Below are 14,053 nucleotides of genomic sequence, written 5' to 3'. Positions count from 1 at the left end.
AAATTATACATAACCAGGTAAAAGCCAAATTGCAGTTGACTGGCTGACATCATGTTCTGTTTTGCAGACATTTAATTAAACATTTATTAATTTTGATTCTGCAGTTTTTCCCTATGTTTTGGAGCCAATTATTTTTTCAGACTTCTAATATTCTTCTAGGTCCACGAACATCTCTCAGACTTTGGCAGTGAGCATTTAGTGCTGGCTGGAAAAAATGGCCAGCTTGGATCCTGTTGCCAAAGAGGCCAAGCAAGACAGAGCCCAGGCCTTTCATCCCCAGGCTGTGGTGAGGTCTATGTGCTCTCCGCTGACCTCAGGTCTCCTTTCTTCCCTCTCCTGTCCCTGTTACTGCCCATAGCAACACTGGGCTGTGTGAGCCCTTTGTCTGCCATGAACAGAGAGCTGGCGAGGAGAGGGCAGGAGTGGGTGGGGAGGTGGGCAGTTGGGCGTCAGGTGGTGATGGATGCTGGCCTGGAGCCGGGGCCTCCCTCATGCTGACCCGGCCCGGAAACAGATGGTCTTCCAGCCTGAGAGAAACTTCCAGGGTGTCACCCTCCCCCAACTCCCCAGGCCCCTTCACATTGGACCAGCTGGTCTCTCCTTCCTGTTCAAAGCCAGAGCCATGGGAGCGGGGGCGGGGGCCATGGGCTGGGAAGGCAGAAGAGGAGGAGGTCAGGGAGGATGACAGTGTTCCGAGCCCCTTAGAGGCCTGGGGCCACCTTGGCCTCTCGCACAGCCCCTTCTAGTCACTCCAGGTGCGCTTTCTGCCCTCCTGTGTCCCCTGCTCAGCCCTGTCATTGCAGGCCTGGACCAAACCCCAGCTTTTCCTGGCTTCCTTCCAAACCTGTCTCCAGTGCCAGCTTTCAGAGCTACTGAGCTGATAACATCCCTCTGATTCTGGGATAGAATTCAGATCTACAATAAAATGCAAACTCTGCAGTCCGAATTTGTTTAATGATGCAAAGGTCAAACTCAGGGCCTGATGCATGCTAAGGAAGTGCTCAGAACCTTAGCTACACTGCCAGCCCCTCTGTGTCCAGAATGTGCTGCCCTTTACCGTTCTAGTCTTTTATGCCTTTGCCTATTAAAACCCTCCTGTCCAGGTCCAGCAAGCCACTGGCCACTGCCCAGAAATGTCATGCACTCTCCTCCTGGCTCTGCACCTTTGTGTCACCCGGGTCATCCACCTGGAGTGACCTTCTATCTCTTGGGGTCTTCAAATGCTGATCTTTGCTTTAAAACTGAGATCAAATCATTCTTCCTCCAGGCCTCCCTGACTTTTCTCCCCAACTTGCAGGGAAGTTACCCCTCTGGTTTCCAAAGCATCTTGTAGTGTCTACTTCACCTCTTACCTGTCTCCTATCACCCCCCACCATGAGACTGTGAGAAATGGGAGGGCAGCTAAAATATGCTTGCTATAACATGAATGGCAAAGAATGATTCTAGTTGCAGAAATCATTATGTGGGTGACAGGAAAGGGCCCAGAGAATGAAAGATAAAGTGACACAAATTTCTTCACATCAGAAGAAACAAACTCCAGGCCTGGAGAGGCTCAGAAGCCGAGGCCCTCACATCGGGAGGAAGGGAAGTGTGCAAGCAATGAGTGTGAATGTGCAGGCTGCAAAGGACTGAAGGAATTCCAGTGTTGGAAAGGAGAGTTGGCCTGAGGGGTCTTTGTGGGCCCCAAATCAGCTTCTGAGGGGATGGCCCCTTCCCCATCCTGGCTGCCAATCCTGTGACGTGTGGACGATGTGTCTACAGTATGGGGATGGGAGGAGGGCTCCAAACAAGAAGCTCCTGGCCACATTTTCTGGGGACACTGTGGCCCCAGAATATAACCTCTGAAAGAATCTCCAAGGCCTTCAAGCCCTCCCTCTCATTGGCCAATGGAGAAACTGAGGCCCAGAGAAGGCCATACTACTGCGAAGAGCAAGATACCCATTTGAGGAAACTCACTTTCCCAAACGACATACTGGAGACACTGGCACTTGTCATCTGAGACTAGACTCTCCAAATCCTGGCTCCCCAATTTCAGATTTGGGCAATAAGGTCACTAAACTTGTGTTGGAAATTTCCTGCCTGGTTTCCTAGGGAGGCAACTTTCGGAGGATTGCTCTACCATTTCCGCAAATGGCCTGCCCCTGACATGAACTAAGCCTTTAGGAGGCTGGGAAGGGGCGGAATCTGTGGACGCAACAGCCGAGTGCAGCTGCTAGGCCAGAGTGGAAACTGGAGGCAGAGATTTGTGTACAAAGTAGCTTCTTGTCTATTCAGTCCTCACAGCTCCTCTGAGAGAGATGAGGGTCTTTCTCAGAGAGGGTCTTGTTCAGGATTACACAGTAAATTACCAGTGAAATCAGGACCTGGACCAGGACTCCAGTTCCTCCTCCCTCCCAGCCACCCCACCCCTCGCCCACCTCCAGGTTACCTGCACTCTAATCAGCTCAGCAGGCTTCCATACAATGCATTCTTTCATTCCTTCAGCTCACACAATCTGAGCACCTACTATGTGATGAGAACACAGTGTGCACAGTGAGCAGGCTGGCCTAGTCAGTGTCCTAGAGCTCAATTTGGGGAGATGCACGTATGAACCCACTGCAAGATCCAGGCATGATGGTGCACACCTGTAATCCCAGCACTCTAGAGACTGAGCCAGGAAGATCACTGTGAGTTCGAGACCAGCCTGGGCTACAAAGTGAGTTCAAGGCCAGCCTGTACTATATAGTGAGACCCTGTCTCATAAAACAAAAACAAAACAACCCACTTCGATGAGTTCTGAGAAGGATAGAAGTTGGGAGGGGGCTCCACCCCTACTGAGGGGTGATCAACAGTTTCCTGAAACAAAGTTAAAAGCAGAGCTTTGGAAGAAAAGCAAAACTTCTCCAGGTTTGGGGCTTGGGCCTGGGGACAGGGTGGATATTTCAGCCAGAGAGTGTAGCAGGTATAAAAGCTCAGCAGGAAGAGGGCGCTGAGCGCAATGCAATCTGTGGCCTGCTGGAGTAGCTTGAGCCTCAAAAATTTGTTGGCAGAAGTGTCACAAAAGGAATCAGCACGGTCTTAAATACCTAGAGGAATTGAGCACCCTTTGCCCCCAGAGGGCCAGGCACTGGATGAGGTCAGCCTAAAAGCGGCTGCCGCAGAACCCAGGGTGGGGGTGACAGGGTGAGTGTGTTGAGGTAATTAAGCCCTCTATGATGTGAGTAGTAAGAGGCATTGTGCTCAAATGGTCAGAGCACTGCCTGGGTTTGAATCCTTGTTCCCGCTGCTGCCTGGCTGTGAGACCCTGAGCGAGGGCTAGGCCTCCCTGGGTCTTCTCCAAGTTGGGCATGATACTAGGGCTGGTGTAAGCACTCTCAGCGTCAGTAAACCCTCAGAGGCCGCCGCCTAAGGTCAGTGATAAGGCTGCATCAAAGGCCTCCTGCAAGGGAAGCTAATGAGCCGACGTGGTGTGCCCCATCCGCGGCCCAAGGCGATGCTTTCCGCTGGCCCATTTCACTGCACGCCGAGGGACTCCCGCTGCGCGGGTTACAGGCTGGGGCGGGTGGGAGGGCCCGGGCTGAAGAGCGCCGGACGCTGAGCTCCGCGTGCCTCCCGCAGGTACCTGCACGCCCTGTACCTGGGCCTTCAGAGTCGCTGGCGCGGGGAGGAGCTGCGGCGCCACTTCTACTGGCGGATGCTGTTCGAGAGCGCGGACGTGAGCATGCTGCGTCTACTGGAGACCTTCCTGCGCAGCGCGCCGCAGCTCGTGCTGCAGCTCATTCTGTTGGTGCAAGAAAACCGCGAGCCAGACCTGCTGCCCGGTGAGCCCCGCCCCGCCCCTGCTGCGGGCCCTGGGGAAGCCCTGCACCCTCCCCTACCTCAAGGCTCCTGGCAAGCCTTAGGGAGGCCCACCCTGTACCCTCCTCACTCCAGGCCTGACAAGACACCCATGGTCCCTGTCCCTGACCCTTCACTGTCTCACCACCCCTCAAGCGCCCTGGGCATCTCCCACTTGCCTTTCTCCCTTTCCATTGCCAGGGCAACCCAGACCCATTTCTGCCCTTCACCCCTCAACTTGCAGACCCGCGGCGAAAGTCCACTGCCCTGTTCATTCCCCAGACTCCTGATTCCAGCCTGCATCTCCTGGGGACACCTCCTTACAGATCTGCCTTCTCACCATCAGGGCAGCGCCTGACCCAGATCCCTCCTGCTCTCCCCAGACCCTCACCCAGACCCACCCTAACCCAGCCCACCCCGTCCCCACCCTGTCTCCACAGCCCTCTCCACTTCTGCCTCCCTCGTGTCCCTGGCATGGACGCTGGCCTCCTACCAGAAGGTGCTGCGGGACTCAAGGGATGACAAGCGGCCGCTGTCCTACAAGGGCGCTGTGGCTCAGGTGCTATGGCACCTGTTCACCATCGCAGCCCGCAGCCTGGCCTTTGCCCTCTTTGCCAGTGTCTATAAACTCTACTTTGGCATCTTCATTGTGGCCCACTGGTGCATCATGACCTTCTGGGTCATCCAGGGTGAGACTGACTTCTGCATGTCCAAGTGGGAGGAGATCATCTACAACATGGTGGTAGGCATCATCTACATCTTCTGCTGGTTCAACGTCAAGGAGGGGCGCAGCCGCCGCCGCATGACCCTGTACTACTGCATCGTCCTGCTGGAGAACGCTGCGCTCACTGGCTTCTGGTACTCCAACCACGGCTTCACCAACTTCTACTCGCTCATTCTGGTCTGCGTGGTGGCCTCTAGCTTTGCGCTGGGCATATTCTTCATGTGTGTCTACTATTGTCTCCTGCACCCCAATGGGCCTATGCTGGGTCCCCAGATGCCTGGCTGCATCTTCCGTGAGACCCCAAGGTCCTGTGGTCCACCATTTGATGCTGTCACAAGCCCTCCAAGGTCCCTGCCAAGGACTACAGGCATGGAGCGGGATGGGGTTTCAGTGGGGGGTGAGCGTGCAGGGACTCCCACGCCACCTGTCTTTCAGGTGCGGCCTGGCTTGCCTCCCACACCAGTAGCTCGGCCCGTGCGGACAGAGAGGCCTGTCATTCGGATTGATTTGCCTCGTAAGAAGTATCCAGCATGGGATGCTCATTTTATTGACCGCCGGCTCCGGAAGACCATTCTGGCACTGGAGTACTCCTCACCTGCCACACCTCGGTTGCAGTACCGGAGCGTGGGGACATCCCAGGAGCTGCTGGAGTATGAGACCACGGTGTAGGCCACAGTTTTCCCCCAAAAGGGTACAGATGTGGCTGACTCCACATCAACCACAGTGTTGCCCTGGAGTTTGAGGGCCACCAGGTTAAGAGGGAGTGGATCTGTTGGTCCAGGAATAGAGTGGCCGCACCTTTGGGTTCTTTTAGGGTTGAGGGCAAACTTTTAGGGGAGGCCTCAGTCCAGGCCTGGTTTTCAGCCCTCTGGCCCATTCCTAAAGTCCCCTGAACCAGGGCCCAGGGAGTTGACTGGTGCTACATTTCTCACAAGCTGCCCCATTTTTATTGGGGTCCCCATACCATGTCTGATGCAAGGGGCTGATACCCTAGCTCCTGCCTGGCGTTGCCTCGCTGTTACCCCTGGTGCACCTAGCAGAGGAAGGGCACTGTCAGATCCATGGCCTAGGTCCTTCGCTCTCCAGAGGGTGTGAAGAGTATGGCTGCCTATGTGATGGGAGAGAATCTCTGAGATGGATGGAGGAGATGGTGGAAGGTGTGGAGCGAGCTGTTAGATCTTGTGGACGGGGTTGGCACATTCTGTAGAGTCTGAGGCCTGGAGCTGGGCAAGAGAGAACTTGAAAGAAGGAGAGTTGGGGTGGGGGAGTTGGGTGGGGGCTGATGGTGCAGAGATGGACAGGAGAAGGAGTCCTGAGGGCCCAGGCTGGCAGAAGCATGGCAGGGTGAAGGTCTGGGGAGGGGAATCTGCAATCCAGAGCAGAAAGAGTAAGGAGCACGAGCTTCTCGGGAAACATGCCTTGCTGGGGACTGGTGTGGATGAGGTTCTAGACACCTCAGGTGAACTTTTCAAGGAGCCATTCTTTGCCCTAGATGAGCATCTGGAACATCTCTGCTAGCTGAAGGTCTTGGACAGCTGATAAAGTGTCTAGGAAGATATTCTGTGTGGGCTCAACGACAGATGAGGTGGCCGGACAGTCAGCAGAGGAAACTGTTCCAGACACACAGAATGAAGTTCTAGAACATGTAGCTGATAAAATGTCCTAGGGAGTTGCTGATCTATATTCTGTTGGAAGGAATAAGGACACAGGAGCAAGGACACTGCACCACTGTGGAGGAGTCTAGTGTCCCCTGCAGTGGTGAGGGGAAGGGGGTCCTAGAACCCAGTGCAAATGGAACAGTCTAGGGATAGTGCTGCAGTTCCAGACCTCTGGGGCTTACGGGAGTTGAGTTCTTGTCCATCTTGGTCCACAGTCATCTTTCTAAAAAAGAAGTTGTCCCCAGAATCTGAGCTGTTTCAACTGCCAACTTGTTCTCAGCAGAAAAAATAATAGCTCTGTGGACGTGACAGGAATCCTGGCTCTCTGCCACCCTGCAGATGCAGCTCTCCAGGGCAGCATCTGGGAAACAGTCTTGTTTTGTCTCAGATCTGACAAACCCCCAGGATTCATGGTCCATTCCCATGATCCAAACATCCTGGGGTGTGCGTGGGACCACACATGCAGGGCTGCTCCTCTGACCCAAGGAGCCAGTCCTAGATGGGTACTGGAGTGTGGGGTGGGGAAATAATAGGTGGCCCTGTGGGTTGGAGGGATGGAGCCTTCCTTTTCTCCAAACCAGCCAAGGTGGGTTCACTAGGAGGGGACAGCAGGGGACTTTAGGGACAGATGCAGACCCTGGCTGGGGGCAAGGTAGGCCATGAGAATTCTACACTATGCAAATTATAAGGTGTGCTAAGGTTACAGAAGCCCCGAGTGGCAGCTGCTCTCACAAGGCCCTCGATGGCTGGTTGTCCCATCAAATGGTGATGGATAACAGATCTGCTGAGAATGCAAGGAGAAGGCCACACTCAGGGTGTAAAAAGGGTAGGACTATGTGCACACACATACACACACACACACACAAGCACATGTCACATCTGTGATACAAGTAACCCAGCCCCAGGCACCACAGGTGGCCACACAGAAAGCACCAGGCCAAGATGGTGTATCCCTCCTGCCACACAGAACGCTTTTCCTTCTTCCTCTGCTTCTCTGATTCCTGAGGAGCCTCAGGAACTCAACAGTGATGAGTGGCCCCACCCTGCGTTGGCAGGTCCACTCTGGTGGGCTCACCCATGTTCCTCATCCACTGCCTCGATCTGTCTCCTAAGACCAGTCCCATGGTTGGTTATACACATGCCAGTCTGTGTGACAAGCACTGTTGGTGGGGACCGAGACCCAACTGCCTGTTTCCTCAGGGCTGATTGTGCCAGGAAACCTCACCCCACGCAGTTTCCCTCACACTTTCCCCTCCTTGCAGCATGCCAATCAGAGGTGTTGTCTTCCCATCCTACACATGAGGGAACTGAGGCTCAGCACAGCCACCTGAGGGTCACCTTGGCAAGTTAGTTTGCCCCCTAAGATCCTGGGATGGCCTTCTGGCTGTCTCATTCTCTAGTGTCCTAGAAGGAAAATCTAGAAGTACCCTTCCTAGGAGCTGGGAGTCCTCTACAACTTTGGGAGCTCCAGGAGCTGGGCACGTGAGTGGGCTGGCAGTGCCAGGAACAGCTTGGGGCTCACAGGGAAACCACAGCCACATTTTTCAAAACTTGGTCCCACGAAACTTTCCCTCAGGACCTGTGTGTGTAAGAACATCTGAACACCAGAGAAGGTCAGGGTCACAGAGCCAGAGGAGAGGGCGGTGGGCACCTTGTGCTGCTTAGCCTCAGAGAGAGCTCAGCCTTCTGACCTGGGTTTTAGGACCCCATCTTGCCTGCCCTGAGGTCCCCCACTCTGCTGGTCTGTCAGAGTGAGAGAGGGCCCATTCCCTTGGAGCTGGTTCCTGTTCCTTTCTGTCACACAATCTACCTCAGCCTGTCTGTCTTCCCTGCTAAAGCTGAACCCCTTGGGTTCTCCGTTCCCCATTTCCTGCCTCACCCAGCCTGGATGCTCAGTCTTCCCTAGAATCCCTACAAAGTCCTGCTGTGAGAGGGCTCCACAACCGCAGCCCAGAGGGGCTCTTAGGATCCTGCCAGTCACCCGCCCTCCTCGTCCATTAAGAAGGACAAATGGCCGGGAGAGGGGCAGTCTCTTGCCCAAGGTCACACAGGAAGTCAGGAACAAAGTTGAGATTCTCCTGAGGATGAGAGGTGGTCAGATCTATCTTAATTTTGCCAGGAAGAGAGGAGAAGACACTGATACCAAAGCAGCAGGAGGCCCTGCCCTCGTATTTAACCCAGAGGGACCTGTTCCTATTCCCAGGGCAGATTTCAGTCTCCCTTCTTCCTTGAGCTCCCTCCCTCGAACTGACCCCATAAGCTGCTGACTGTGGTCCCGAACCTGTCCTTAGCACCCCTCGTCACACATGCACACACTGACATACCATGTGCCTTGTAACGGTCACTCCAGCTAAGCCGCACAGGCCTCCATCCTCCCCGGCAAGGGAGGCTTTCTCAGCTCTCTCATCTCCTCTGTCTCATTCCTGTACCTCCCCCAAATCTGCCTTACCCTCAGCCAGCTCCCCATGATGCTGTCTCCCTGGAGCTGGGTCACCCATGAGAGAAAAGCAGAAGGCTGGCGGGTCAGGTCTCCAGGTGAGGTGGCTGGGAATGTGCCTGTCTGGCAGCCCCAAAGCTTCCTGAAGACGAGTTCTGCAGGTCCTTCCCTTGGAGGCACTTGGCCTGGCACCGAGCACGAGAAGAAGATTCTCTGGAGTTTGCCTGTGGCTCGCAAACTCAAATGTCTGCAAGAAATGAAAGCTAGGGAAGGGATGAGGAGATGGGGGGACCTCTGGCAAACAGGACAGTGTATGCTCCGCTCCACCCATTGGCACTGAAGTCCAGATATTTACAAATGCACCGTGCTCATACCAGGGTCACCAGCTTGAAAACCTCAACTTCGGTTCAAAATGTTGAAAAGATTCTGGGGAGGCCTACAGGGTTTGGAAACCTTGTGGGGAATCGAGGGACAGAGGCCTTGGCTTCCTCTGAGATTTTACCAGTCTAACTCTATGCCCCATCACCTGGCCATCTGAAAGAAGATCCCATACCTTCCTCAGCTGGAAAGGAATTCACAAGGACCCTGGCTTGAGAACTATCATCATTTAAGGGCTACTGGTCCACCCAGGGCCTCTGGGCAGCTTAGGGGCTAGAGTCTTCTCTTTTTGGAGGGAGGCAGTGCTCGTGGTTAGAAGAACCTGCATCGGGTGAGAGTCGAGTGCAGGCACAGGATGAAGACTTAAAGTGCAACCCACTGTCCTGATGCTGTGCTGGCCCCTAGGACCTGTTCCTCCCTCGCTGTGGTTCCCATACTGAAGTGCTTTGTGAACTCTCAGTGGAAGGGACGGAGTGCCAAGCCACATAGGCAGCCTTGGGGCAGGGGCCTAAGTCCCTTCTGAGACCCTGTGCTGGGGGAGAGGGAGGAGGACTGTAACCTGCCACTCTGGCTGGGGAGATGTGACACTCCCAAGCCCGTGGCTGCTGCAGGCAGGGGGAGGAAGGCCTAACCCAGCCTGGCCCCGTTGAGCTGCTAGAGCCTGCCTGACACAAAACCCTCTGGGGGACACAGAGAACTTCCTGTCCTTGGCTTCTTCCCCTCTAACCTTCTTTTGACAAGAAAGCAGCCCTCTCCCCAGCAACCCTGGCCTTTAGTCTATGCACAATGGCCCTAAAGGACCCCAGGCCAGGCTGGAGAGGTGGGAGCCCAGGGCCACTGCAATAATCTCAGAGTGGAGGGGACTTTGGGTCAAGGAGGGGGTAAAGACAGCATCAGATGGGAAAAGTACTATTCCTCCATCTCCTGTCACCTAAATCCCAGAATCCATCCAGACCTGCCATGGTCCCCTCCCTCCCTTCTCCCTACCTGTCTGATTGGGCTAAACCCCCAAACATGAAGGGGCCTTAAGCAAACAGCCCCTGTGCCCTCTGGAAGGAGCAGGAACCATTCCCAGGGCCCCCACTTACTCTTTTCACGCCTGATGATCCTGTGCTTTGGAAGATCTGCATTTTCTCCCAAGCAGATCTCCTTTCTTGATGAAGGATTCATTTTGCCACATTAACTCATACTGAGACTCTGGTTGCAGCAAATTCTGCCAAGGCCTCAAGTGAGCTTCCAGGGCTTGAGGGTGGGGAGTTTCTGTGCTCTATTGGATTGCTGATTCTCAGAAGCACTCATGGATGCCCACTCATTCCTGCCTCCACAGACCCTTGGGCAGGTGCTGGCAGCTCAAGTTGGGAATCAGTGGTTTAGTTGTCCAGCATCCTATTTAATGGAAGGAGCAGGTCCAGAGATCAGAGGTGGCCTGCCCAAGGTCACACAGAAAGCTGATGGCAGGGAGGGACCAGAACCCAGGTTCAAGAGAGGGTCTCACCAGAACCCCCCCACACACCTAGCTCTGATCCCGCCTCAATTTTCCTCCAGGAGCCACTAGCCATGCCTGAGGGGCCGATTTCCCTCTGTCAGCACAATTCCGGGGGACTCCCTCCATGTTCCTTCCCTCCCTAATTGACTCCCACCCCGCTGCTCCTGTTTCCTAGTCCGAGTCCCTCTTCCAGATATTTACTACATCTGTGCCATTCATTCCCAGTCCCCTCACCTCTGCTCGCCCTTCCGAGCTGCCCCCGGGAGGGGGAGGGGCCCCAAGCTGCGGCTTCTGTACTAAGACTTTTTTGTACTCCACAAACTTTTTGTATATTTTTAATTTTGCTGCAACATGAGATATTAAAAGTCATTTCAGTAGGTGCTGCTTGTGTCCTATTGTTCTGGCTATTCTGGGTTGGGAGAAGGAAGAATGGGGAGGAAGTCTTCCTTTGGCCGTAATTTCTGTGGCTGTTTCCAATGAGAAAAGCTGTTGGCTGAGAAAGGTAGGACATTAAACAATTTCTTTATTGATTGGCTAGAACCTCCACCAGTCATCCAGAATCCCAGGGCAAGGCATCCTGGGATTATCTCCAAACTCATTTTACAGATAAGGAGAAAGAAGAGGGAAGGGAGACAACATACTTGTCACAAAATGAGTCCATGACACAATCAAGACCCAGAACAAAGTCCCCACTCCTCTAAAACAAGTCTGTATTGAGAACCTATTATGTGCCAGGTGCAGTGAATGAGAAAGATAGAACAGGAGTTTATTTTATAGAGGGTCTTGCCTCTAAGAGGTCACCTCCTCTAGGGTTTCCACTCTAACCTAGTAGTCCTCAAGCCTCTAAAAGCATCAGAACTATTTGGAGGACAAGGGGATTTTTTTCAAATGCAGATTTCCATCTCCATAACCAGAGGGCAGATAGAACTTGACTGGAACTCTACTTCAAAAGGTCCCAGGGAGATGTTGGTGAGAGGGAGTCTAAAGACCTCATTCCCAGGACCATTCCTTTAAGGATTCCTCAATTCCTTGCACAAATCTGATCATGATGGTTACTTGCTTTAGAGCCTCCCATGGTTCCCCAGTACTTTCAGGATAAAGGTCAACCCTTTATCCTGATGCTAACTTTTCACAAACTGGATCCCTACTATCTCCTGAGCTTCCCAGCTATCTCCAGGAGTCCCATCTAGTCCACTGTGCTGCTCAAGTCCCCCACCTTCCTGTTCCATGCAATTCTCCTGGCTGCCACCAATAGCCTTCCTCACCATCCTTTCAGAGGATTCCTAGGGTCCCTCTTCCAAGTATTCAGAACATGTTATCCTTAACCCTACCTGGTGCAAGGAGCAAAATCATAATCGGCCTAAAACAATGGTTCTCAAAATAGGGTTCCCAAACCCATGGTGGCATATACCTGTAATCCCAACATTTGGGAGGCTGAGGCAGGAAGATTGCTAGGAGTCTGAGGCCCGCCTGAACCAGATGTGAAGCAGTGGCCCCCTCAAAAAAGTGGTCTCTAGACTAGCAACACCAGAGAACTTGTTAGAAATGCAGACAATCAGGCCCCAACCCTGCTTAACTGAATCAGCCAATGAATGAGTAGGGAGCAGCAACCTGTTTAACAAATCTTCCAAATGATTATGATTGCATGCCCAAGTATGTGAATCATTGATCTAAGATAATTCCCCAGACCAGGTATTGGTGGGGGCAGAGGCAGGTGACCTGATGCCAGTGAGGCAGTGACTACCAAGTATCTGCTGTAGCTATGCTTCCCTTCTTTTTATAAGGAACTTTTAGCAAGGCATTATGGCTAAGAGGATAAAAGACTACATTTCCCAGCGTCCTTTGCAGCTAGGCAAGGTCTGGCCAATGAGATGTGAGCAATAGAATTTTGGGCTAGGGCACTTCCTCTCTTTCTTTTAAGGGAAGGGTATGGCATTCTGTACTGGCAGGAAGAAACCTATGTGGAGAATACAAGAGAATAGGGCATTTCTAGGTCCTTGGTTGTTGCTGCAGGTAGTACAACTAGCTGCAGGAACCCACTTACAGTGGTGGCAGCAAGGTGCACAACCAAAGAAAACACCTTGGGTTGTGACACTTGAAGCTGCCATACCTATTACGGATGTGCATGCTTCAACTATTATGTGAAGAAAAGATAAACTTCTGTTTAAGGCCACTGTTGTTTGGGTCTTTGTTACATCCAAATATAACCTGGTTAACGCATCTGGACCATTGGTTCTTGGGGGAGGTCTTTTGATGAATCTCTGGAAAAGGTTTTCCTCCATGATAAAAAGACACAGAAGAACCCAGACATGGTGGTACACACCTGGAATCCCAAATGAAGCTGAAGCATGAGGATCAAAAGTTGGCATTCAGCCTGAGCAGTTTAGGAAGAATGTGTCTCAAAATAAAAATTTTAAAATGGGAGCGGGGATTTACCTCAATGCTCCCTTGGTTCAGTCCCCAGTATTTCCATGCCTCCCACCCCACAGAAGCACAAAGGAAGGGAAACTCTTGGTTTCATCTTGCCGGATGGCTCAGGTCTGTTTTCCCCAAGGTGGCTGTAGCAGTCTTTCTGGGTGCATTAGTTTGCAAGGGCTGCCACAACAAAATCCACAGACAAGGGACTAAAACAATAGAGGTCCCAACCCAAGGTGTGGGAGGTTGCCTTCTCCTGAGGCCTCTCCCCTGAACTTACAACCGTCTTCTATTTCTGCTGTGTCCTCACATGGTCTTTCTATCAATGCTCCTGGTATCTCTGTGCCCAAATTTTCTCCTTTCCCAAGGGTGAGATTAGGAACTCCCTAACAGCCTCTTTTAATGTAATAAACTCTTGAAAGGCCCAATCTCATTTACATGTTAGAGTCCTGGGGGTTAATTGCTTCGGCATATAAAAGGGGAGGGGCACACAATTCATCCCACAACAAAGTAAAAATGTATGAAGAACTCGATGCCACTGTTCAGCTGCTCAGTAGCCAGCCCAGAAAGCACTCAGTGTGGGACTTCCTATCACGAGCAGTAATAATGCTTCTTCTTGTCTGATCCCCTTCGTGTGGATTACCAGTTCCTTGCAGCCAGAAGCATCACAGCAGGCAGGCATCAGGCATTTGCTCAAGCTGTTTCCTGAGGCTTCCTTCCCTTCACCTTTGGCGTGGCTGGAACGCCTCAGGCTTGGGGATGGCACCTGTCCCTGTTTCCCACATGGCAGTCTGCCTTACGGAGGAGTTCCTTGCAGGATGTCTTTCTTGCTAAGCACTCAGGGTTGGCATGTGCACTGTACACCTGCTGGCCCTGCTGCCCCATTCCCTCCTCCTGCCCACGGTAGGCATTGATAATCTATGCTGGGAGCAGATTTGCTTTTTATAATCCCCGATATAGCTCTATGGCAACTCTGCCAATCCGCTGGAGGTGAATCCTATCTGCCACAGTTAGGTCTCTGAAAACACCGACTTGGTTTGGCTCATCTCGTTTTTGATTCACAAGCTAATTTTAATAATATATGTTATCACTGTGTGCTTCTGTTCGCATTTAATCCTGTAGCAGCCATCTGAGGCAGG

The 14,053-nt window shown here is 52.7% G+C and overlaps 1 protein-coding gene across 1 annotated transcript in view; it reads left to right on the top strand.

Annotated features, from left to right (window-relative positions):
* Xkr7 (XK related 7) overlaps nucleotides 1-10,876 on the top strand; it is a 28,638-nt gene extending 17,762 nt beyond the window's left edge. The window contains exons 2-3 of the mRNA XM_003476333.5: nucleotides 3,598-3,800; nucleotides 4,257-10,876. Coding sequence (XP_003476381.3) covers nucleotides 3,598-3,800; nucleotides 4,257-5,209 — 1,156 coding nt within the window. The 3' untranslated portion in view covers nucleotides 5,210-10,876. The remainder of the gene's footprint in view (nucleotides 1-3,597; nucleotides 3,801-4,256) is intronic.
* The last annotated feature ends 3,177 nt before the right edge of the window (nucleotides 10,877-14,053 follow it).

The sequence above is a fragment of the Cavia porcellus genome, unplaced genomic scaffold (genome assembly GCF_034190915.1).
Source record: "Cavia porcellus strain 051 isolate PalLab524CR breed Dunkin Hartley unplaced genomic scaffold, mCavPor4.1 scaffold_5, whole genome shotgun sequence".
Taxonomy (NCBI): domain Eukaryota; kingdom Metazoa; phylum Chordata; class Mammalia; order Rodentia; family Caviidae; genus Cavia; species Cavia porcellus.
The sequence above is the reverse complement of the archived record's forward strand: the minus strand, read 5'-3'. Positions and strand labels throughout refer to the sequence as shown.